This window comes from Arvicola amphibius, chromosome X (genome assembly GCF_903992535.2).
Source record: "Arvicola amphibius chromosome X, mArvAmp1.2, whole genome shotgun sequence".
Classification (NCBI taxonomy): Eukaryota; Metazoa; Chordata; class Mammalia; order Rodentia; family Cricetidae; genus Arvicola; species Arvicola amphibius.
The window spans coordinates 26,512,413-26,536,894 of NC_052065.1; the positions used below are offsets into that span (position 1 = coordinate 26,512,413).

At 39.6% G+C, this 24,482-nt stretch overlaps 1 protein-coding gene across 1 annotated transcript in view; it reads right to left on the minus strand.

Annotated features, from left to right (window-relative positions):
• The window catches only part of Med14 (mediator complex subunit 14), a 97,158-nt gene that overhangs the window by 3,513 nt on the left and 69,163 nt on the right, over positions 1 to 24,482 (minus strand). The window contains 12 exon segments of the mRNA XM_038315953.1: positions 1,374 to 1,566; positions 1,888 to 2,013; positions 4,205 to 4,312; positions 4,795 to 4,974; positions 5,712 to 5,947; positions 6,805 to 6,987; positions 8,828 to 8,959; positions 13,350 to 13,461; positions 16,675 to 16,812; positions 21,682 to 21,951; positions 22,235 to 22,387; positions 23,873 to 23,964. Coding sequence (XP_038171881.1) covers positions 1,374 to 1,566; positions 1,888 to 2,013; positions 4,205 to 4,312; positions 4,795 to 4,974; positions 5,712 to 5,947; positions 6,805 to 6,987; positions 8,828 to 8,959; positions 13,350 to 13,461; positions 16,675 to 16,812; positions 21,682 to 21,951; positions 22,235 to 22,387; positions 23,873 to 23,964 — 1,923 coding nt within the window.

The following is a 24,482-nucleotide window of genomic DNA, read 5'->3' on the forward strand; positions in this document are numbered from 1 at the left end:
AATACCTTACCAACTTCTTAAAGAACTGAGGTAGGTGCGTGTGTGCGCATGTGTGTGCATGGATGCGTGTGTGTGTGTGTGTGTGCACAGGCACATACATACACACTTCTTTGACACTTTCATTGATAAGCCAAAAAATCTGCTTGATCTTAGTAGGATCAAAACATTTCCCTTAAAATTTTTAAATTCCAGAAGATATATAAAAATGATAATAGTCATGTCTATATGAAGGAATTGTGCTTATCAGAGTTCTACTAGACTGCTACTTTGAGAATTCTGGTAGTTTTAAATTTTGATTCCGGAGGACTTATTTTCAGCTGAGATAGGTCAAGGAATGAAAGCAGTGAAGTGTCAGAAGTAAAAGTACTATAACAAATGAAGCATACTGCTCTCTATTGCCCAGTTATTCCTTAGAAACTGAAGCAAGAACTTACCCAGGTATGATGTGGGGAACAAACAGATTTTAAAAAACGCCTCATTTTCCTCAGGATCCCTAAAACTTTTCATACTGTGATGCCTAAAAATGTTTCAGAGAACAGCTTTGTCCTTGTTTACCATAATTGTGTTAGCAAGAGATAAAGAGGACTTCCTTAGCATTAGACATGAGTGAACATCCATTTAAATTTTCTAAGTATTAGAAATTAAAAAAAATAAAAGTTCTCTTTGCTGAGCTTCATGTTTTAGAACCCCAAATTAGGTATTGCCAGGAGTCACATGTTAAGTGTGGGCTACTCCAGCATTGAAGCAACCTTATTTATCTTTCAAGAAGCACTCTGGTTGTTTTCGGAAATGTCCAGTCTCAGAGCTTCACTGTACACTCAGGGAGAAGGCTCACTTGCACCCACCTGACACTTACATAAGAAGCCCAAAAAGCAGCGATGCCATTTGTATCAGCTTTATTCTTCACAAGACATTTAGAAGATACACAACTTTCAATAATCGTATTCTGTTCATGACCGAACCATGAAGTATGAGAAATCAACATGCATTTCAACTTTGTGTTGTACAGAGTGGCAGGTATTGATGGCAAGGCAGGAATTCACAGCCACAGAAATTCTATCATCCTAACCTAGGGCTTTGTGGCAATGTGTGCTATAAATACAAGCTTCTGGCATAGCAAGCGGCTCAGTCCCAATAGTAAATTGCTAACAAAAATGAAGTCCAGGCAGCAAAGAAATGGACAAAAATGAAAAACCAGTGAGAAAGAAAGAAAGCGACAAGCAGACACTAAGAGGGCCATGGCAACAGAGCGCTAGTACTAGGATTGGGGTGCAGAGGGAAGGAGGGAAAAGAGGAGGAAAGCGGAGGCAGGTCTCTCTCAAAGGAATCCTTATAACATATACGCAATAAAATACCATCTACTGCTCATGTACCTTGTCGTGGTGCGTTCATCTCTGCAAACCTCTTCAGAATGTTGCTGACCATCATGGGCGCAGCAACAGAAGAGTTCTGCTGTCTGGGAATGTCTGCCTGCTGGGTGGTACCTGAAGCCATGTCATAAATGATTGGAACTATTATACTAACAGGTTCTTGGGGAGGGACTGATGTTTTCTGAGTTAGCTGAAGCTGTAGACACACAAAGAAAATAAAAAACAGAAAATCAAATATTTGTCTCAATTGGTACGAGGTACTATCATTTACTTTCAGATTAAGATACAGCAAATACAAGAAAATTAAATAAAATAAAAAAGTGACAAACAACTGAGTATTACGATTGTCTCACAATTACTAACTTGAATACATTTCTGTTGTTACTAAGGGAACAGTGAGGGAATATGGTCTTATAGCGGGCAATAACCGCTAACACAGCAAATTGTTTTATTACTCTCACATGGCTGTTTCCTCAGAAACTCTGCACATGCACAGATGATGTCAGGTGTTACTTACAAAAAACAGCATTTTGGATTTCAACACCACAGCTGGTGTCCCAGGAGGTGCAATTGGTGGTGCGCTGGGAGGGATGGTGAGGCAAAACTGAACATTCCATTTTAGCTGGGTTGCTTGGTCTGGGAACTGTTGTGAAAGGGGAGAAATTATGACAAAACTCCTGTTAACATTAAAATCACATCTGGTCCGGAGTCTAAGGAGGTAAGACTTCCACATTCTATTCAATCATTCAGATAGCATGCACTTTCTTAAAAGAATATACATGAAGTCACTAACGAAAACTTGGGGGTAAATTTGTGTGCTCAGTTCTCATTCGTTCCTGAATGCTTTATTACTATCCCCAAGGCCAATACTTCAGCTTCTATCAGTTCCACATCTTGAGTGAGGCTCTAATCATGCTCACAAATGCTGAGGACGCTATGACTTAATGCTGCTCCCTCCCACAATTAAAGTCTAACACATGACACTTAAGGCTCTCATTGACTGGGGTCCATTAGATTTCCAAGTCCTGTTTCTAACTGCTTCCTTAAACAAACTAGGCAAAGAGTGTCAATGGTTTAGAAGAATAATTCATTGGTGCTTTTGCAGACAAATATTACTCCTTCAAAATCTCAGACATCTTTCTGACATACAAGGTCTGTTACAGACTACCACATCAAAAGGCAAATGTTAATACAAAAATAAAAAAGCAAAAACAAAAAAAACCTTCCTCCCCAATCCTGATAGTAAAATGTGAACAGAAATGAGGGAGGCATTAGGCTAATCAAATCACCAGAAATAAATATCAAGATCAAAAGACTGGAAGATTGAGAGAATAATTAATCAACTATCACCAGGGTTCAAACTAAATAATTTTAAGAAATACCCACAGTATGGGGCTAGAAAGATGGCTCAGCAGGTAAGAGTGTATACTGCTCTTCCAGAGGAAGCAAGTTCAGTTCCTAGCACTTATGTGGGGTGGATCAAACTAACTTTAACTCCAGCGTAAAGGGATCCAATGCCCTCTCTTTTGGCCCCTGCCCACACCCACACCCACACACATATGGCATATATATAGATACACATATATACCCATACAAAATCAAATGAAAATAAATCTTGGGGTAGAGAGATGGCTCAGAGGTTAAGAGAGCTTGTTGTTCTTTTTTTAATGTTTATTTATTTATTATGCATACAATATTCTGTCTGTGTGTATGTCTGAAGGCCAGAAGAAGGCACAAGACCTCGTTTACAGATGGTTGTGAGCTACCATGTGGTTGCCAGGAATTGAACTCAGGACCTTTGGAAGAGCAGGCAATGCTCTTAACCTCTGAGCCATCTCTCCAGCCCGAGCTTGTTGTTCTTGCAGAGGAACCAAGTTTATCGCCCAGCACCCATGTCACAACTCACAACCAAATCCAGGGAATTGAATGATCTCTTTTGGCTTCAATGGGCACTGCTCTAATATGCACAAACCCAGATGCAGACCAACACACACACAATTGAGATTTCAAAAAATAAATAAGTTTTAAAAAATAAATAATGGTGGTGGGGTCAGTGATTAAAAGAATTGGCTCCTCTTCAGAGGACCTGGCTTTGGGTCACAATCATCTATAACTCTAGTCCCAGGGAATCTGATATTCCTTTCAGGCATCCTAGGGCACTTATGTAGCACACAGACACACATGCAAACAATATCCCATAAAAATAAGTACATTTTCAAAATAGAAAAATAAAATAATAGAAAAAATAGCTGAGACTACCAAAGGTAGAAATATAAAAAGAGAAGAAAAAAAAGACTGATAACAGAGCTTGGTGTGCTTGTGGGACTAGAAACTGGTGAACCTCTACAGAGGAAAATTTACTAGGATCTATCAAAGTGACATCTATATATGTATATCTATATTTCACAGCTATTAAATATAAAATATTTTATAATAAAAATAGACACAAGTACATAACAATATAGGAGCAAGACATTTCCACTTCTCATAAGACCATCTCTGCAAGAAGAGTTAGTTACTGAGAACTCTGCTTGAACAGAGAATGGATGGAGAGTGGTTACTGGGTAATTCATCAATCTATCACCTTGTCCTAAATTCAAAAGACACAGCAGAATTGTGTCATCTTGTCACAGCCAAATTTTAAGTCAAAATTAAGAATTTAATTCAATTTAAGCCTTTAACAACCTTTTTAGCATCCGGTGAATAACTATGAGTTTGAAGTCAGTCTATTAAAAAAACATTTTAAGAGAAAAAAAATCAAAAAGAAACAAAATAAGTGAGCAAGAATAAACACTTCTCTGCATCAGAAAAGCTTTTGTTTCCCAGTAACTCACCAGCTCCAACTTCATAATATGCACACAGTCACGGAGGATGTGTGTTGGTGCTCCCAACAGCTTGGTGAAAGCTATAAGTGTGTTGGCTTTAAATGGTGGTCCTGCAACCTATGAGGGGGAAAAAAGAAATCACCTTACTTTTCATTCTACTTTGACTTTTCTGGTTCACTGACTAAATTACAAGCATGCATTAAAAAACATACTCGGGCTGGGGGATGGCGGCGCACGCCTTTAATGCCAGCACTCGGGAGGCAAGCGTATCTATGTGAGTTCAAGGCCAGCCTGGTCTACAAGAGCTAGTTCCAGGACAGGCTCCCAAAACTACAGAGAAACCCGGTCTTGAAAAAAACAAAACAAAACAAAAACAAAAAACAAAAAAACCCACATACTCACGGCTGGACAGATGACTCAGTGGTTAAGAGCACTGGTTGCTCTTCCATAGGTTCTGAGTTCAATTCTCAGCAACCACATGGTGGCTCACAACCATCTATAACAGGATCTGATGCCTTCTTCTGGCATAAAGACATACATACTGATAGAGCACTCATATACATAAAACAAATAAATTTTTTAAAAAAGAAAACACATACTCTTGTTTCGAAGAATTTCTCCAAAACTTGAAGCTCATCAGGTTTCCACTGTCCTGCATTTTCAGGTGTTACTTTTAGCTGAAGGGTCTGGTTGGTTTTGGGACTAAGAGCTACTCTGCATTTCAGGGCATCTGTCTTGAACATGATTACACCAGGTTCATTGGAATTGATCAGTTGCAACTGCAAAACAAGGATGAAGCAAATCAACAGGGAAAGACAAGCATATTGTTGACAGAATTATCACAATAGAAAACCAAATAAGTTGGTCCAGGCTAGCCAGATAAGAGTCACAGAGCCCAACATTAGAGGGACCATAAGTAGCAGAACTCAGGCTGCAACACAGCTCGCATCATCACTAAAATGAATGTTAATTTATTCAATGTATCTTAATATTGAGAAGGGATACAGTAACAAGAGAAGGCAAAGAGAGAGAGAGAGAGTTTAATCAAAGTAGATCATGTCCACATATGAAAAACATCACCATGTCTGTTTCTACAGGCTTTTAAACAAATCTAATTGCTCATGTACTTTTTAAAACTGATCCCTAACATCTATGACCAACATGTTGATTTTGATGAAGACTCAGCTTCAAAGTCAATCTGCCTGCAAAGGTACTCCAGAGATCAAATAGTCATTTGTATGTGCAAGGTCAGACCCTGTGTGCACTGGTTCCTTGCAATGTAATAACCTATTCCCAGATCAGGGTTAGCCACATTATCTAGAAAACACAGAACAGTAAACTGGAAAACTCTCTAAGCTAAGAATAGAAAATGATGGGGTTCATCTTTAATGCTAGGTAACGAAGTGAAGTATATATAATACTAACAAAATGGTTAAGAAAGTGACAAAGTGTCCTTCACAAAGACTTTATTCTCCCTTTGAAAAGGACCACTTAGAAAGTCACATAGCACTCGTACCGTTTCCTGTTGAATAATTCTTTGAAGGTGTCGTCTCATGATGACAGATCCAAGGAATCTCTCAAGTGGGGAACAAAGGTAACTGCCTGCCAGGCCAGGCACAAGGCCCGGAGTTGGAGAGGGTAATAGTAAGATGTTCAAGGCACTATGAGTGAGGATGGTGGGTATGGATGCTGCCCAGGAGCGCTGAGGTAGTTTGCGAGGTGGAGGCATGTTGGTTGGCATTGTCTGGGAACCTTTTGGAAAGGAAAACAAATAATTTCATTTGCAAATGCACACTATCCCATTATTGTCTGTTTTGTCTTCATCACAGATGATGTAACTGGGACTCTTGTAATTACTTCTGGTCACCAAGGAATCTTATGTCAGTCATCAGATAACAATCAGCTGCCATGATTCTCCTGATTGTTTCCAGGTTCCTTACAACATTACCCTGCAGGAACTCTTTCAAAGAAGTGGGATCTGCTTCTCAACCTGGAATGTGCTTGGCCTTAATAACCTGCATTTGGCCAAACAGATCACCATGGAAGGGATGCTCGACTAGGTACAGGACTTCATGTGCTTTTCCTCTAACTTATACCCACTGTGTAAAAAAAAAAAAAAACATGATCAAGTGTGAGGCCACAAGGAGCACAGAGAAGTCATGTCAACTGAGGCTATGTTAGGTCTCCTACTGCAGACACACAAGCTGAGTAGAGTCTCAAAGTACAGAATCATAAGCCAATGAAGCATTGTTTTTTAAGCACTAAAATTATGTAACAAAAGTAAACATATATATTTGTAAAATTCTCTTAATTTCTATAGTTTTATTGGTTAACAAGGTATCTTTTATGGTTCAATAGTGTAGACAAAAATTAACAGTCATGACAGAGTTGCTGGGACTCACCTCCTAAGACTTCTGGAGACAACCTTTTTTCTTACTACATTTTCCCTCATTTTGCTAATTAATACTGTGAACTGATTTACAAAGGAACAAAGTTTAAGGTTTGGAAATCCTCATTTGAGAAATACACTGTGACTTTATGCCAGGGCAAAATGACAGAAATCATCTATTGGTAATGCTTTAGAAGAACATAATGCTGGCAACACTCACTTGTGCCAGCTCTGGGGGAATGAGAAACATCTGGAACAGGAGAATGTAGAGAGGGGTTGGCTGGTGACATTCCAGGCAAACGGGTTGCTGGTGAGGGTCCAGACACTTGAGGAGACCCAGGCCAGTTTCCTGCTCGTCCACTTGGTGACACCATAGTGTACGGAGAACTAGGGTCAAGGGTTCCTAGAGAAAAAAGCAAACAGATGATTCTCAAAATATGTATTTTAATGTCCTCAAAGTATGTGACAACAGTCATAGCCTCAAATAGTGAGCCATTATCTTTCACTAAAGCTTGATGTCTCTAAACACATTACACCTAAGTCTCGATTTTGTGGTGTTTGTGTACTTTCTGTGTGTTTGTTTTTTGAGACACAGTTCTCTTTGCATAGCCCTGGCTAGACTGGAATTCACTATATAGACCAGGATGGTCTTGAACTCACAGAAAGCCACCTGCCTCTGCCTCCCAAGTGCCAAAATTAAAGCATGCAGCACGATATCAGCTAGAGTTTGTGTATTTTCAAACTGGATTAAAGAGTTGGAATAATGAAAAGGATAAATTAGTTTCAGACGAGCTTCCGAACACCAAGAAAAACCAAGTTCCACTGAAAGGAAGACCAGCCCTGGCAAATTATGTTTCCATTCTACTGAGAAAAGGATGAGAGAGGGAAACTACACAATTTCTTTATTCAGCAAAGGCCACACTGACTAAGAAAAAGAACTGAGAATCAAGTTTTGAAAGCAGTGGATTCCTTAGCAATTTGATATTTTAAACTATACCAAAAACACCTTTGACATACTGTTTATATTCTTTTGTCACCAAATGATACACTGATAAAATAAATAATCTTGACTTATAAAAAAGGAAGTCTTACAAATAAGTAAGACAGCACAAGAAAGTAGGCAAGGGGTATATAAATTGGTGGGAATAAAATAAGAGACACTAAAGACAAATGGGAATTTGAAAAGTGAGTCAAGTAAGTAAAATTTAACTAACAGTCAAGAAATGTATATCCAATAATAAAACACCGCTTTTTCACCTAGCAAATGGCAAAATTTTTAGAAAATCTTAATATACCATGTTGGTAATGTCCGCAGGACAACAGACACTGCCCCAACAATACTAGAGGAAATTGGTATAGCCTTTCAGGTGAGCAATTAGCCCTATGTTGCAAAAGCTTTAGAATTTCTCAAATGTGCTACAATCTCAATGACATGTTTAGGAACTTACCTAAGGCAATCATCATGGATGTGAGTACATATGGCACCATTTTAAATTGTGGGAAAAATAGAAACACAAACTAGATATAATGTAGGACAATAGTTAGCTATGGTCTATATGCCTCTGAGAAAAGATAGAAACACAAACTAGATATAACGTAGGACAATAGTTAGCTATGGTCTACATGCCTCTGAGAAAGGAGACAAGATGGCTGGTGAAATGAGAACATTTGAGTCAGATGTCCTGTCCTATGCTTTCAATCACAGCACTTGGGAGACAAATGGGGTTGGGGGTAGCAGTGGGATGGGGGTGTTGCTGTGATTTAAAGGTCAGCCTGGGCTATACAGTGAGATCTTGTATAACAAACAAAATGACAACAGACACAAAGGGAACATTTCACTGACTAGCTCCACCTGATCTTTATTTGCATCCATTCAAAATAAATTTTTTTCAGGTTGAAAATTCAAGTTTCAAAACAATTCATATGGTAAGGTAACCAGATAGGGGAAACTATCCGAGAGGAGGACAAGCCAAAATAGCTAGAGAGCAAGCACAGAAAGATATAGAAAGTCCAATAGGTAGGCAGCAGGTGACAGGAAGGGCAGAGCAAGGAAAGAGACAGTCACAGACCAACCAGTCAGTGCCTGTGTGTGGAAAAACTAAGAAAAATGTCTATTTTTGTCCACGTCATTTTGCTATTTCTCAATAAATAAATACTAATTTTTCAATAAGAAATCTGATTTAACAAAAATTACTTTTATATCAAGCTCTAAACGCTACAGCGATTTCTGTGTATGGACTCACCATGTGGACTAGCAAAACTGGCCCCTGGTCCTATTGAGATTCCATGCGAGGATGGGGGAGGAGTTGGAACAAATGACGCTGGTGATGGGGCTCGCAAAGCCCCACTGGGGGAGCTGGCAGCATGCAGATTTCCTAATAAAGGAAAATAATTACAGATGATCTCACAGGACACATATTGTGTCCTGTCCAAGGACCACAGGTTAAAAAAATCTCCCTAGAGACTATAGAGACAAGCAGAAAAGGTCCCATAAATAGCATGAAGGAAAATTGGAAAGACTTCACTATTGCAAGAAATTTCAAGTCCATGGGTCCATGTTATAACTCTCATACTCACTAACTGAAAAGAAATTGTGTCAAACACAATTTTTAGTCATGCACTTAGTCAACAAGTAGGTGAGTTTATCAGCTTTTTGCCAAACAGTATTCTAGGCATGGAAGACATAGTGAACATAAGAGACAATTTCTGCCCTCATGGAGTAAAATTAGCATGATAAATCTATAAAGGTAACGGCAAGTGCTGTGGAGAAAACCAGTGCAAAGGAAATGTACAATTCTTTATGGTGGCAGAGGTCAAGACTCTAAAGGGACACGAGAACCAGACAGGAAGAAAATGCAGGACATAGCACAAGGAATAAGATAATCCAGGCAAAACAGATGAGCCATTCTAAAGGCCCCAAAGAAAGGATAGTTTGTGCGATAGGGGAGGGACCAGGATGCTAGAAAAGAGTAAACAAGGGTGGCATAAGAGGAGATGACAGGCCAGACAGTGAGAGCGAGAGCAAGAGAGAAAGAGAGAGAGAGAGAGAGAGAGAGAGAGAGAGAGAGAGAGAGAGAGAGAGCGCCACACACGTGAGAGAAGGGGGGCAGTTTAGGGGTAAGTTCTGTTCCAGACCACATATGGACTTGTAGGCCACTCTAAAGATATTTGGTTTGCCTCAGATGCTGGATAACCAATAGCATTTGGAGTAGAAGCCATTAACTAACCTCTGTTCCAGGAGGATCACTCTGACTGGAACTAGCTGCAAAGGTGACTGAAGGATGGCTGAGGTACTGCAAGGTGCTTGAATTTGGGGTTGAACACAAAGGGTAGTCAACTGTATTTGGTAAATAACTCAATGTGGGTATAAAAGCAAAGAGTGTTCTACATGTCTCTGATAGCTACAGCCTGGCTAACATGATGAAGAAGGGGTTGCCCCTTCTTGAACTAGGGTGCCTATGCAAGGATCATGACTCAGGTCTAGGAAACCACGAACTTAGTTTCAGCCATAGAGAGTTGTGGCAATCAACTAAATATTAGGTGCAAGTGAACAGTTCCAGGATGAGGTCTAAAATACATACAAAAGCTGGGAGAGAGGCACTTAAAGCCATGGGACTGATTTTTAACTTTGAGGGATCTGAAAGGGAGAACTATAACTATTAAAACTATGAAAAACTCAACATATAAATACTTGCTATATTATCACTCATTATTAGCAGGTTTCAAACTATGGTAATATAAGATGATTTCATTTTATGTTGTATAATACTATCTCATACTCAATAAATACGTCAGTCAACTTAATTAACCTTTATGTGTTATATTTACCTATTTAGCTGCATGATCTGACAAGTAACAACTTCTCCATGCCTTGGTTTTTCTCCCTAAAATGGGGATAATAATGGGACCTACTCCATAAATTTGCTGTGAGGATTAAATGAGTAAAGTGCTTAGAATAGGGCTTGGCATATTCGCAGCAAGTACTGTATACCTGTCTACTACTATAATCAATCAAAATTTATTTTCCCCTTCCTCCTATGCAACAATCTCCCCCTTCCTAGAGACACACTCCCCTAGGGTTCTGGGTCTCTAATTGCCTACCTCCTCCCCAGCTGTGCATCTCTGGTATTCACAGGGCCTAAGCTCTCCCACCCACTAAGGTTCTAATGACCCTGGGCAAATCTTCAAGCTATGGTCCAAGAAACTCTGGTAAGCTGCAGGCCTCCATAGAGCCAACTGGCTACCACACACTTAGATTTGGAAATCTTCAGGACTTTCACAATCATAAAGTTAAGAAAACTTCCTTCCCTCTGTAGCATTGAAACTAGTTCCTCTCTGTTAAGAAAACTGAGCCCTTTTGTGGCCCTAGTATAGTCCAAATATGGATGGCTGATACAATAAAGACCAAGCTTTTAGAAAAGGCCCTGCTTCTTCATATGCTGGCCATTCAGGACAATGTCCTCTGGGACCTCAGGTTCCCACACACATGGTGTGGGCTGCCTGGAATACCCACATTGTCTGTGTCCTTGCATCTGGCCTGCTCTAAGCCACCCTTCAGGTCTCATCTTGACCCATATCAAGGTGAAGAAGACAGGCAAAGAAGCATCTCCAGAGCAGAAATGGCTGGTCCTCTAACAAACAGTCTTTCAAAAGCCTGGATGGCCCCTTTATAAGGCTGAAAACCTGAGGCATTACAGGTGGCGACTGTTAGGGAGTCTAAACAGAAACCATACACACAGCCTCCAAAATCCAGGAAATTGAATTTCCTAAACAATACAAAACAAAAACAAAAAAACCTCAAAGATTTGGCTGCCTGGTTTCTTCTCTTAGGACCTCCTTTAAAACAAAAAAACCACGTGTTACTGTAATAAATTGAAGAATAATCTGAGTGGCTGTGAGAGGCATGCAGCAGAGGAAGAAGCTGCCAAGATGAGACTGGCTGAGCAAGGGCTTTTGGAGTATCAAGTAGTCTAATCTGGGACCAAGGGCATTTGGAGTATCAAGTAGTCTAATCTGGGACCAAGGCAGATTACAACAGGTTGATCAGAGAAGTACATGTACAGCCAGGTTACAGACTAAACACTTCAAGGGATTTATTGCAGTAAATTCTTACTATATCTCTAATGAAAGTATTTTTATGATATTCTCAGATACAAATGGAAATGAACAAATTAAACAAGTCAGACCACTTCATCTCTCATCAGATTAACAGGTTCTGCAGGATCATGCACATTTCTTATATGTATGCACACTTATACATACATATCTGTATTAAGGGATTTTGGAAGAGCAATTTATAAAGGAAAAAACTCACATGCTAGCAATTGTGCTTTACAAAGTGAAAATTGTAAACATGTTTGTTGAATTTATTATTAAAACTCAGTACTTAGGGATCTTGCTTATTAGTAAAGCATTTGTCTAGCATGTATGAGGCCTTGGGTTCCATCCTTATATCATAGACACAAACACACAAAATCTAGTTAATATGTTGAGCATCCTCGAATGATAAAAACATCCTTTAGTTGACTAATTTATTAAATCAAAGGCTTTTACTATACAATTTTTAAAATTATTTCTTTTTCTTCTTCTTGTACTACTAAGAGCTGAACCTAGGGCCTCATGTATGCTATACAAGCACTCAAACACTAAACTATGCCCCATCCCATTCTGTATTTTTCTGCTTATGAGGTCCTGAACTTTTTGATCCTGTAGTTCCAGCCTGCCAAGTAGCTAAGATTACAAGTTTACACCACCAGGCCTGGCAAATTATTTATTTTCTTATATGTTACATGCAATATCACAAATAAATCTTTTGATAAAACAGTTTTTACTTTAATTTAACTATGAGAGCTGGAAAGTAAGAGGTTTTTTTACCCCTTAAGAAATCTGTTACCGCTGAGCGGTGGTGGCACACACCTTTAATCCCAGCACTCAGGAGGCAGAGGCAGGTAGATCTTTGTGAGTTCGAGGCCAGCGTAATCCACAGAGTGAGTTCCAGGACAGGCTCCAAAGCTATAGGGAAACACTGTATCAAAAAAAAAAATCCAGAAAATCATTCAGTCAAAAGTAAAAATTTGGCATGCCACCCACATTTTACAGTGCATAGGATGGCCCAGAAAAGTCATTTTGTCAGGAAAAATAAGGTGTGAAGGGCCTGACTCCGGGAACTGGAGAATAGATCACTGCCACATCCAGCAAAGCTTAAGCAAGAGCAGAAGGATAGAAATCACATAGGAGTCAGACATGGTGGTTATCCCTGTAACCCCAGCAATAGGGAGGAGGAGGCAGAAGGATCATGGCCTCAAGACTATCTTGTGCTACAAATTGAGTTTAAAGCCAACCTGAGCAACATTAGTCCATTTCAAAAAATAAAACAAAAGAAAACAAAAAGAGTGAAAAGGGGCATAGGCTGATAAGGCTTTGTTCCAATTTGTTCATTTACTGAAGCAGATAGGCAGTGGGTAAGATTTGGCCCCAAGCGAACAACTGTCAACCTCTAATGCAGACCATGAGATTAGTAGCAACCCTGGGAGTGGTACCACGAGTCCCACTCTGGACACCTGAAATACGTGTTATAAAGTGCTCCTAAAATACCATAAATGTGAATTTCCCAACACTACTTCAATGAAAGCAGGCAATTATCTAGTCAGAGAACAGAAAAAGAATCTGTTGGAAGCCTGGGGCCACCTGTATAGTGCTTCCTCTTGGGTATGTATGTTTTGGATTCACAAGATGAACAGGACAAGAGAGTAAGTTATACCTTACCTGGAGACTGGGTGTGAATCATAGAGGGGGACTGATTCACTGTGCTGTGATAGGACGCAGGAGGTGAAGTAAGAGGATAAGCGCCTGAACTTCCTGGCTGCTTTGGAAATGGCTGGAAACAAAAAGAAAATGTTGGCATGGTGGTCAAGCACAGAGAGTGTAAGTGTGGCTGTCTGTCAGTAAACAGACATTAGGGTTTGCTACTTTAATTGGCAAATAGGAACTATTTACATATGGAACTGTTCAAATTCCACATCAATCATGCAAAATACAAGGTCAGGAAGAATGCTGACTTGCAAGGGTTTGAAAAACAATACAACCCTCATTTTTCACCTGCCCCAACATCACTGCTTCTATCTTTCACCGTATACTGTGCTCATTTTAAATGGCACAGCTTTATTTGAACCCTTTTATGTTAACATCTGTGAAATCACAGTGAATCTTTTCATTTCTAACCTCTACCTTCTTTAGCAGCAGATAAAAAGTGGTGCATGTAGTTGGTGAGATAGCTTCTATGGCAGCACACCTCTTCCTGGTCCAATCTTCAGCAACATACAGACACCCACACATGTGTGCATGCATACACACAAGAGTGAAAAAGTTTCCTAGTTATTGGCCAGGCAGTGGTGGTGCACTCCTTTAATCCCAGCATTCAGAAGGCAAAGGCAGGGTTTGAGGTCAGCCTGGTATATAGAATAAGTTCCCAGGACTGGCTCCATAGCTACTGGGAAACCATGTCTCAAAAAAAACTAACAAATTAATTGAGGTGTTCAGCTCATATAGTAAAATATAAAAAAATTAATTACTTAAATAAAAAGCTTCATATTGATTAACTTTCTGACTCTGCTTGTACAATTCCACAACAATGTATGGCTCCTCGATAAAGAAAGCATGCACTATCCTGTCACATTCACTGCACACATGGAATTGCCACAGGCCCAGCTTTGATTTAGATAATATCTCTCATAAGAATTTTAATCTTACAGCACCAATGAACCTCTTGCAGAGAACCACATGCAGAATTTGGTGCTTTCAAAGCATTCTTGGTATATAAAGGTAATACATTCTATTGCCAGAGGATCAAGATAGCCTAGTTTTTTGTTAAAGACTATTGGAGGAAAGCTCACAACAGTTTGTCAAATGTTGGACCATTATGAGTGAGTGCATCCAAGCACCATTCCTAGAAAAATAAAAATAAAAAAATCTAAATGCACAATTTGATGAATGTTTAAAAGTTTAACTAGCCAGATATGGTGGTACATACCTTTAATGCCAGCACTGAGGAGGCAGAGGCAGGTGGCTTTCTATAAGTTTAAAGACAAACTGGTCTACATATGAACTCCAAGCCAGACAGAGCTAGTTAGAAAAACCCTGTCTCAAAAAAATAAAGTAAATGAATAAATTGCAGAGTAACTACCAGCATATCAGTCTTTCCAAGTCTTTAGCGCCTCCTCATAGATCTGCAACTGTTCTGATTCCCATCATTCCAAACCAGTCTTCTTAAGATAGCAAGACTGATAGCCTGAGTTCAATTTCCAGGACCCATGTGGTAAAAGAAAAACTGACTCCAGCAAGTTGTCCTCTGCCCTTCACATGTGTATGACACTTACAAGCACACAAAATAAGTAAGTGGTGAAAAAGTTTAGGGCGGGGTGGCGCACACCTTTAATCCCAGGACTTGGAAGACACAGGCAGGCATGAGTTTGAGGCCAACTTGTTGTATACAGGGAGATGAGGACAGTCAAGGCCAATTTGTCTCAAAACTTTTTTGACTCCCCAAGAATTCTGAGTGGCATTGTCAGACATTTGATTTAGAAATAAACAACACCAACAATAAAAAGCAAAGAATTCCTAGAGTTTTTACAAAGTGATAAACTGTTCTAATGCTCCTAGAACACGCTACATCTAATCCTTTTGCCCTAGCCTCTGACTACTCTCCCAAATGGAAATCTCATATCTAGTGTGAAATGTTACAGGTAGATAGAACTCTCAGCAAAATCAGAAGGTTTAAGAAACTACTCTGTCACATGATTTTTCAGTGACCAAAACAATCCTTGGAGAATCAGCCAATGAATGATTTATTTAGGATGAACATAATAATAATAGATCACATCTCCAGCAATTGTCAGTATGACCTTAGTCCTGCTATCTCTGTGGCCAACATCCAGCCCAACTCAATCATTTGTTTTCAAGAATATGTGGTTCACTCTTTACCCAATGTCAAGTCCAAAAAAAGATCTACAATGTAACAAAAAAGGCCCTACAATAAGCGTTACTACTACTACTACTACTACTACTAAGCACTCCTGTGGCATCTACAGTACAAGGTCCTCCTCTGCAATGGTGGCATAACAACTTCATCTGAGTCAACATCTGGCACAGCCCCACTCTGGCTACAGAGTTATTCGTATGTGGTTTTACTGGGCTGCCCTGTATGTTCAAAAAGAACAGAAAGAGAACAAAAAACAGAGAAGGAAAGAACCTAAAAAGCTGCGCAGAACAATACACAAACTCTCCTGCTGTAGGAGTCTTGTACTCTTTGAAAGACACAAGCACCAGCAAGTTGCATTTACTAAGCATAAGTAGCCAGGCCAGAAGCAAGGCAACCTAAGGGTATTCACTGATGTTCTGAAAAGATCTGGGTGAGAAGCCATGAGGTACTGTATAAAAATTATGGCTGAAAGATGTGTCTCAGAACACAGCCAAACAGCTCACGTGTTCACATACAACTAAAATCAGAGTTGCTAAAGGGCTTCCAGCCCTATATTATATTATATTATATTATATTATATCATATTATATTGTATTACGCATGGGCAGTAGCCTCTTCCAGGCTAGCGAATCATACAGGACTGGTTTAGGGGTACAACATCACTGACTACCTTCCATTTCAAGAGAGTCAGAGTGAAAACAAAGGCTGGCTCGAGGGCTGCTCAACTCGCAGACACAGGAAGGAGTCAGAAAAGAGCTGAAAGTTTTGGAGATGTGATCGTATGGCTTGGTGAAGCTGTCTGTGGAAGAACCCTTGAAATGATACTCTGGCTCTGCAGAGCCCTTAGTGAACATCAGTAGACTTAAAACAGCTGTCTTTTAGGACACAGTGAGGTTGCTCCACAGCAGGCTACTTCATATACAACAAATAACTATTTTTTTTCATCTAGACTCCTTTGCTTTAAGTACATGTGTGATCCGAGGACCTGAGGCCAATGTCTTTTTCATTACTGCTCATTTCCTATCCTTGGAGGTCTTATTGTCTCCATCACTATTTTTGTTTTCCCTAAGGATTCCCTAAGGATGGAAGAGTGGAATTTCAGGGAGACGTTACCTGCTGCTGAGGTGGCTGGAGCTGTGATATTAAAGAGTCCATCATATCACCTCCTATAGGAGAAGGGGGGTTATCATCCTCATTTATAGATCTTCTCCGAGCATCCTGATTGCTGTCAACAAACATGTTCAGGAATGTCTAAGGACATAAATGAGCGAAAATTAGTAAAAACATTTTAAAGTATTTTCTTACATGTGTTTGTGTATGTGTGTGTGCATATGTGCATGCGTGTACCATAGCATTTCTGTGGTGGGTAAAAAACACCTTGCCAGAGTCAATTCTTTCCTACCACTATGGGGGTTTCGCAAATAGGACTCAGGTTGTCAGGCTTTATGGCAAATGCCTTACATGTTGAGCCATCTTGCCAACTAAAGTAAAGCATGTTTGATCATGGAGAATATTGTAACAGTAACATATTAAGTATGTCCCTGAAAACAATATAAGGACAAGCTAAAAGATTTATGACAAATTTTGGACAAAGAGATGAAATTAAGGAAAGCTGCTAACAATAAAAACACCTAAGTAATAGCCAGAAGTATGCCTTTAATCCCAGCGTAGAGGCAGAGGCAGAGGCAGGAAGATGTCTGAGAGTTTGAGGTTAGCTTGGTCTACAGAGTGAGTTCCAGGAAAGCCAGGGCTAAACACAGAAACCCTGTCTCAAAACAAACAAACAAACAAGAAAACCTAAGAAAAATTAGTATATTGTGAGACCTGGCATACTCAGACCCAGAAATACAAGCCATATAAGTAACCATAAAATCTCCTATTATTAAAAGGTTTCTTTTTCTTCTTTTTTGGTGGTGGTCGTGGTGTGAGACAGGATCTCACCATGTAGTCCTGGCTAACACAGAACTCATTATGTATTTAAGACCAAACTGGTAATTGAACACAGAGATCTACCTTAATGTGTTGGAACTAAAAGCATGTGGCAACCATGACTGGCACAGGGTATCACCTTTTTTGTTTGTTTTTGTTTTGAGATAGGGCTTCTCTGAGTAACAGCCCTGGCAGTCCTGGAACTCATTTTATAGACCAGGCTGGGCTCCAACTCACAGACATTCACCTGCCTCTGCCTCCTGAGTGCTGGGATTAAAGGTGTGCACCACCACCTCCACCTGGCTATTACTTAGCAGTTTTTGTTGTTAACTGTTTCTTAATCTAGAAAATGTGACTGAAAAACTGGGTAAGAGTTAAGTGTATTACCACTACATGGTGTCACATGCCTGAAATCACAGCACGTAACAGTCAGGAATAGAAGGAGTGCTGGGTTAGAGCCTAGCCAGGAACATACGACAAGATTAAAAAAGAAACTAAGTGAAAGAAGTAGGCCAGGGAGAAGGTGTACTTGGTAAAGCGATTGCTACAGAAACATGAGGATTTCAGTTTTTTACTTTTTGGTTTTTTGTTTGTTTCTTTGCATTTTTTGAGACAGGGTTTCTCTGTGTAGCTTTGGTTGTCCTGGAACTCGCTCTGTAGACCAGGCTGGCCTCAAACTCACAGAGATCCGCCTGCCTCTGCCTCCTGAGTGCTGGGATTAAAGGGTGCACCACCACTGCCTGGCAAAGATTTCAGTTTTGATGCCCAGAACCCATGTTAAAAAGCCAGATATGGCACTGAGCAAGTTTAATCTCAGCGCTGGGTAGATGCAGATAGGAGGCTCCCTGTAGCTTGCTGACTAAACTAATCTTGTTGAATCAGTGAAAGGCTCCATCTCACAAACAAACAGCAGGGCGTGGAGCCGTATGCACAGAGAAACCCTGTATTGAATAAACAAAATAAAAAAAACAGATAACAACAAAAAGGAAGATAAAGAATTAAAATAGCTGACATCAACCTATGACCTATGTATATACATGCATTTCTGAAAAACAAACATGTACATTCCCTCCAGCCAGTTAATGTTGGCACTTCTTTAAATTGCATAATTTTAATCTTGAACCATTCTAAGTGAAACAGTCTTTCTAAATAAGATGTAATCAAAAACTTAAGCAAGGATAATAGTTTGTCTCAAGCAAATACACAAATCTCTCTCTCTCTCTCTCTCTCTCTCTCTCTCTCTCTCTGTGTGTGTGTGTGTGTGTGTGTGTGTGTGTGTATGTATGTATGTGCAGTAAGAGGTCAGGAGGGGCACTGGGTGTCTTCCTCTTAGTGTCTCACTGAATCTGAAGCTATCGAGGCTGGCCAGTACATTCCAGTGATCTGCCTGTTTCCACTCAACAATGGGGTTACAATTATATTCAGCCATGCTTGGCTTGTTCTTTTTTCATACAGGTGCTAGGAATTTAAACTCAAACTTTCTTTTTATCATAGCAAGTGTTCTTATCCACTGAGATACATCCCCAGTTCCTGAGTTTCCTTTTAATACCCCTTTCCCAGTCTTCAAATAAGCATGTCAGAACAAAGTCTTTCAGAGAGATTTGCAAGATACACTAAAATTAATGAAAAAAATTTTAAAATAGAAAGTCAGAGGCAAAAAGCAAAAAAGTAGTGATGCGCTCTGGAAGATGCTAAAGCAGATGCCTGGACCGCCTGACAAGAAGAGTCCTATCCTAAGCAGGCCACGGGGAAAGCCAAGAGGCAACGCTATTTCCATCCAGATTCTCAAGACATGTTGGAAGTAGCAGTGCCAGATACCTCTTTCACATGGCACCTCACACCTGTCTGTAACTCGTTTCAGGGCATGCAGGCACACAAGTGGTGACAGACACACATGCAAACCAAACATCCATCCATGTTAAACAAGATAAAAATTAAAAGGGTACCATACTTAACCCGGGCATTAAAAACCATATATTTAAAGTAGAGAAGGTTTTTCTTTCTCTTCTCTTTTGACCTCCTGTAATTGGGGAATCAGATGTACAGAATCTCTGCAAATTCACAAGAGGCCTAACAAAAAGACCTAAAACTACTGACTTTGGGAGTATGGCCAAGAAGATTGTCCTGCAATGAACACCAGAGTCTTCAAACCTGCTCTTCCAGAGGTCCTGAGTTCAATTCCCAGCAACCATATCGTGGCTCACAGCCATCTATAATGAGATCTGGTACCCTTTTTTGGCATGCAGGTAGAACACTGTATATAAACATTTACCGGCCAGGTGGTAACATCTAACAGAAAACAAGGTAGAATTAAAGCATCTTACAAAGAACTTTCCCAGAGCTTTCAGATGTGAAGAGTCAACTTAGTAATACAAGGTTCAAGTTAGTCACAATCCAATGTAGCAAACAAGGAAAACAGGTCTTCAAACATTTTATAAAGATGATCATAGCCGCGGAGTAGTAGCATACGCCTTTAATCCCAGAACTCAGGAGGCAGGGGCAGACAGATCTCTGTGAGTTCAAGGGCAGCCTGGTTTACAGAGTGAGTTCCAGGACAGCTAGGGCTGTTATACAGAGAAATCATGTCACGAAAAAACAAAACAAAACAAACAACAAAAAGATGATCACAGCCTAGAATTCTATACTTAGGCACTCTCAGATTAGTAAACAAAAAAACACTGTCAAACACACAAGAAGGTCTCAGACACCTTCCATGGTCTGCACTCAATCTCCTGCCTTCTCCCAAGCAGCTACTGCAGTACATAGTAGTACCATACTACTACCAAAATAGTAAAGTAAGAAAAATACATGAGGTCTGTAAGGGCTAGTCTGGAATGTTAGCTGGAGGAATCTAGAGTCGCACAGAGGACAAAGTTCTAGGTGTGCCTATATGGCTGGTTCCAGAGAGGTTTAACTGAGCTGGATCCTGAATGTGGGCTGCATCCTTCCATGGGCTGGACATCTGAAGTACTGAACTGAATAAAGGAGACAGAAGGCAAGTGTAATACCTGCATTCGATTTGTTCTGCTTCTTGACTATGAGCACACTATAACAGTGCACCTCAGACTTCTGCTGCCATGCATTCCCTGCCATGCTTTGACTCCTTTTTTTGTTTGTTTGCATGTATATGTGTAATGTGTATAGGTACATACGAGTGCATGCATGTGTAGGCCCAAAGGGGACACCAAGTATCTCTATAGTAACAAAAATACTAAAAAAAAACCCTACCCAATCACAACTGCTACCTAACCATATTGCAAAACTGGAGAAAAGCAAATGTATTTATTTATACACTAGGTACAGCCTGAAGGAGGAAAGAGTACATAAAATCAAATTTCCAAAGTAGTAAATCCTCCACTTTCAGGTGAGAATCATATGCCATTAAGCAAAAATTCAACAAGTGATAGTGTTTCTTGTTACTTAGATATATGGTTATATAAATACCAAGAGAAGCACTGCTAGCTAACAAGTAAAAACAGATTATATGAGAGTGGGAACATACAAGGAATGGAAGTTTTCAAGACCAGCATTTGGAACTATTAGAATCCCAAATATGAACACAGGCATCTGACTCTCATAAGGTTCTCCAGCAATAAACTGTTCCATTAAAGTCCCCCAAATATGGGGCCACTAGATCCATTAGATCTAACTCTAATGGATTAACTGACATTGTGGAGTTCATTCTCTATGAAGAGATACCTTGCTCAACCTAGGCAGGGTGGGGGGGGTGTGGGGTTGGGTCCTGCCTTAACGAGGCGATGGAGCAGACTTAGCTGACTTCCCAGGGGAGGCCTTAACCTCTGAGGAGAGGATGGGGGTGGAGGAAAAGTAAAGGAACAGGAGGAAGAGGGGACGGGAACTGGGATTGGCATGTAAAGATAGATAGATAGATAGATAGATAGATAGATAGATAGATAGATAGATAGATAGACAGACAGACAGACAGACAGACAGACAGACAAGCCCAAAGAGAAAATGCTTATTCATAAGAGAGTGAGGAAACAAGAGGCCACCTAACAGTTCATGTACATAGAACAGCACTTGATGCAAATTCTAGATCATCCAGAAGGAAGTCAGAGAGAAGACACACTTTACTACTCATTAAATTCTAATGGGATAGCATTTCTCTCTCAGAGCAACTGTTTTCAAGATTATGTTAGTCTATCATTCTGTAACACTGAAGTTTATTACCTTCAATCCTGGTGCAGGATAGAAACCTTCAACTAACTTGCTGTTATCAAAAAGACTATAGGCACCATCCCGTATTGCCACAACACCACGGCTACGGCAGTATATATCAATGCAGTACATGTTCCTGAAGGCCAGTCTGATGTGGGTAGATGACTGCGGTAGAATGGAGAAACACTGGTAGGCAGTATTAGTTCTCTGAGTCAAGCCCAACATTGGCACAGTAGGGAGTTTGTTGATGGCATTTAATGGTGCCTGAGTATCAAATAACACCTAGAAGAAACAAACACAAAGAAGTCATCCAGTTGCCAGGCAACTACAAAAAACTTAGAATATTCTATGTATCACTGTCACAAATGAGCATTCTAGGCACATCCTATAAAGTTTTCACTTGAAGTTTAATCAAATTCTTAAGACGATATTAAAAAAAATCACATAAGACAAAAGCATCCATCTTAGATATTAAAGACAAATGCAGATGATCTTTTGAGACATTTTGCATGAAACACTATCACTAATAAGTCTTATTTTTAGACAGAATAGGGAACTTAATTACCTGTAACAACTGAACCACATTTGGTGTTTTGTTGAACATTTCTTGAAGTTGATGAAGAATGGTATTGTGACAGTTACTGCAACCTGAGTTTGGGCCAACTGTTCCCAAAGAAATGTGAAATTTCTGATGAATAGAATTCCACTGGATACTAATCTAAATCAGAGAGAGCACATTTAAGAAAACTGAAAAGTTGATTTGAGATTTGAGATGAAGAACAAAATGTTAAAAGTTGCCAAATATCTAAATGAGATCTTTTCTGAAAATAAGTAACGTGGTAAAATTTAGACCCAAATTCCAAGAAAAAAAATCATTAAACTTTAGTAATTATCACACATCTTCCTCAGGTGTTTCTTTTTCTCTTCAACTGCCGACTCCTATTCTCAGTGCTACCAATAAAGGAGCACTGTCATAAAAGAGAAGGAAGCTACCTCAAACACAGTTTCATTCAATTACTACATTTTAAAACACAAGTAATTTCTGATATTACTAGAAGAAGAAGTGTTTGTTTATCTATTTGTTTATTTAGTGTGTACTGAGTGTTCTCCTACAAGTCTCTACGTGTACCCCATGTGTGCCTAGTGTTCAAGGAGGCCAGAAGAGGGGACTGGGTTCCCTGGACTTGGATTTACAGATGGTTGTGAACTGCCATGTGGGTGTTGGGAACCAAGCAGGATTGGCTCTGAGAGCAGTATATGTTCTCAATTACTGAGTCTTCTCTTTAGCCCCAGTTGATTTCATTTTTAAGGAAAAGAAGAAAGTATAGATTACAGAGAGTACATTTAGGGTTAAGAGGGGCTGGAAAGATGGCTCAGAGGTAGCACTGGCTGCTCTTCCAGAGGACCCAGGTTCAATGCCCAGAACCCACATGGCCGTTCACAATTGTAACTCCAGTTCCAGAAGATCTGACACCTTCATAGAGGCATACATGCAGGCAAAACTCCAAAGCACATTAAATACATAAATCTTTAAAAAGAGAAGATAGGAGCAAACAATGACTATATTCAGAAGTCAAACCAAAGCAATACACACACACACACACACACACACACACACACACACACACAGCCACCTATAAATACTCTTCCTAGCAATAGTTATGAAATCCAACTAATTTGAAATCAGTGAAGGAAAAAAAATCACCAAAAGTACTCGTTTTAAAATCAAGAACATATATACACTAAAGATATAATTTTTTCTCAATTTCAAAGGATTAAGCATATCATACTTTTATTTCAGCAAAGCATTTAAAATTTACCATTTTATCTATGGTTTGACTTGAGCCCTTATTTAAGGCAATTTCCTTTCCTTTTCTTCCTTCTTGAGACAGTGTCAATAAGTAACCTAGGAAAGTCTTGAAACCAAGATCCTCCTGACCCAGCCTCCAGAGTGCCAGCTTACAGGTATATACCACCATGCCTGGTAGCTTTCATTTGTTTTAGATTCTTTTTTTGTTTGGTTTTTGTTTTTTTTTTTTTTTTTTTTGAGACAGGGTTCTCTGTAGTTTTCTGAGCCTGTCCTGGAACTAGGTCTTGTAGACCAGGTTGGCCTCGAACTCACAAAGATCCACCTGCCTCTGCCTCCCAACTTAGGTTCTTAATTTTTTAAAGATACATAAGATGTTTTAATCCATAGACTTACTGAGCTTCCTTTGGTGGTTCCATAACACAAGATAAGTTTTCGATAATTATAAACACGAACTTCTGAGAAAATATTCAGATGAGCAGGTATGTCTATGCAGAAACAAACCAAAAAGCATTATTAGCACACATAAAGTTTTTAAAAGTAGATTGGAAAAAGAGGGCATTTGGCATATATGCCTAGTTTTCTTATGATAAGATCTCCTTTAAGCCCATACTTTGTCTCAAATTCCCTATTTAGCTGAGGGTGACAATGTGCTCCTGATCCTGTTAAGTGTTTTGATTACAGGCAAACATCACCATGCCTGGTCTAATTCTTTTGTAAAAGGCATAAATTAAAAGGAATGGAGGCCAGAACAGAGAAGTGAAGAAAGATACTGAAAAAGTCTAGCATAGTGGCCAGTATAGCATCTTACCTTCTTTGTCCTGGCCTCCCATGTAATCAATTTATGCCAATAACAGCTCTCCAACTTATTAGCTCTACAAATTTCAGCAACGTTTTAAAGTCTCTGCAACATGTTTCTGTCATCTGTAAAGTAGGGATGCCCATTTCCTAAGTGACGGTACAACTTAAATATGCTGGTGTTAGAACACGGTCCAAAAATGGAGTC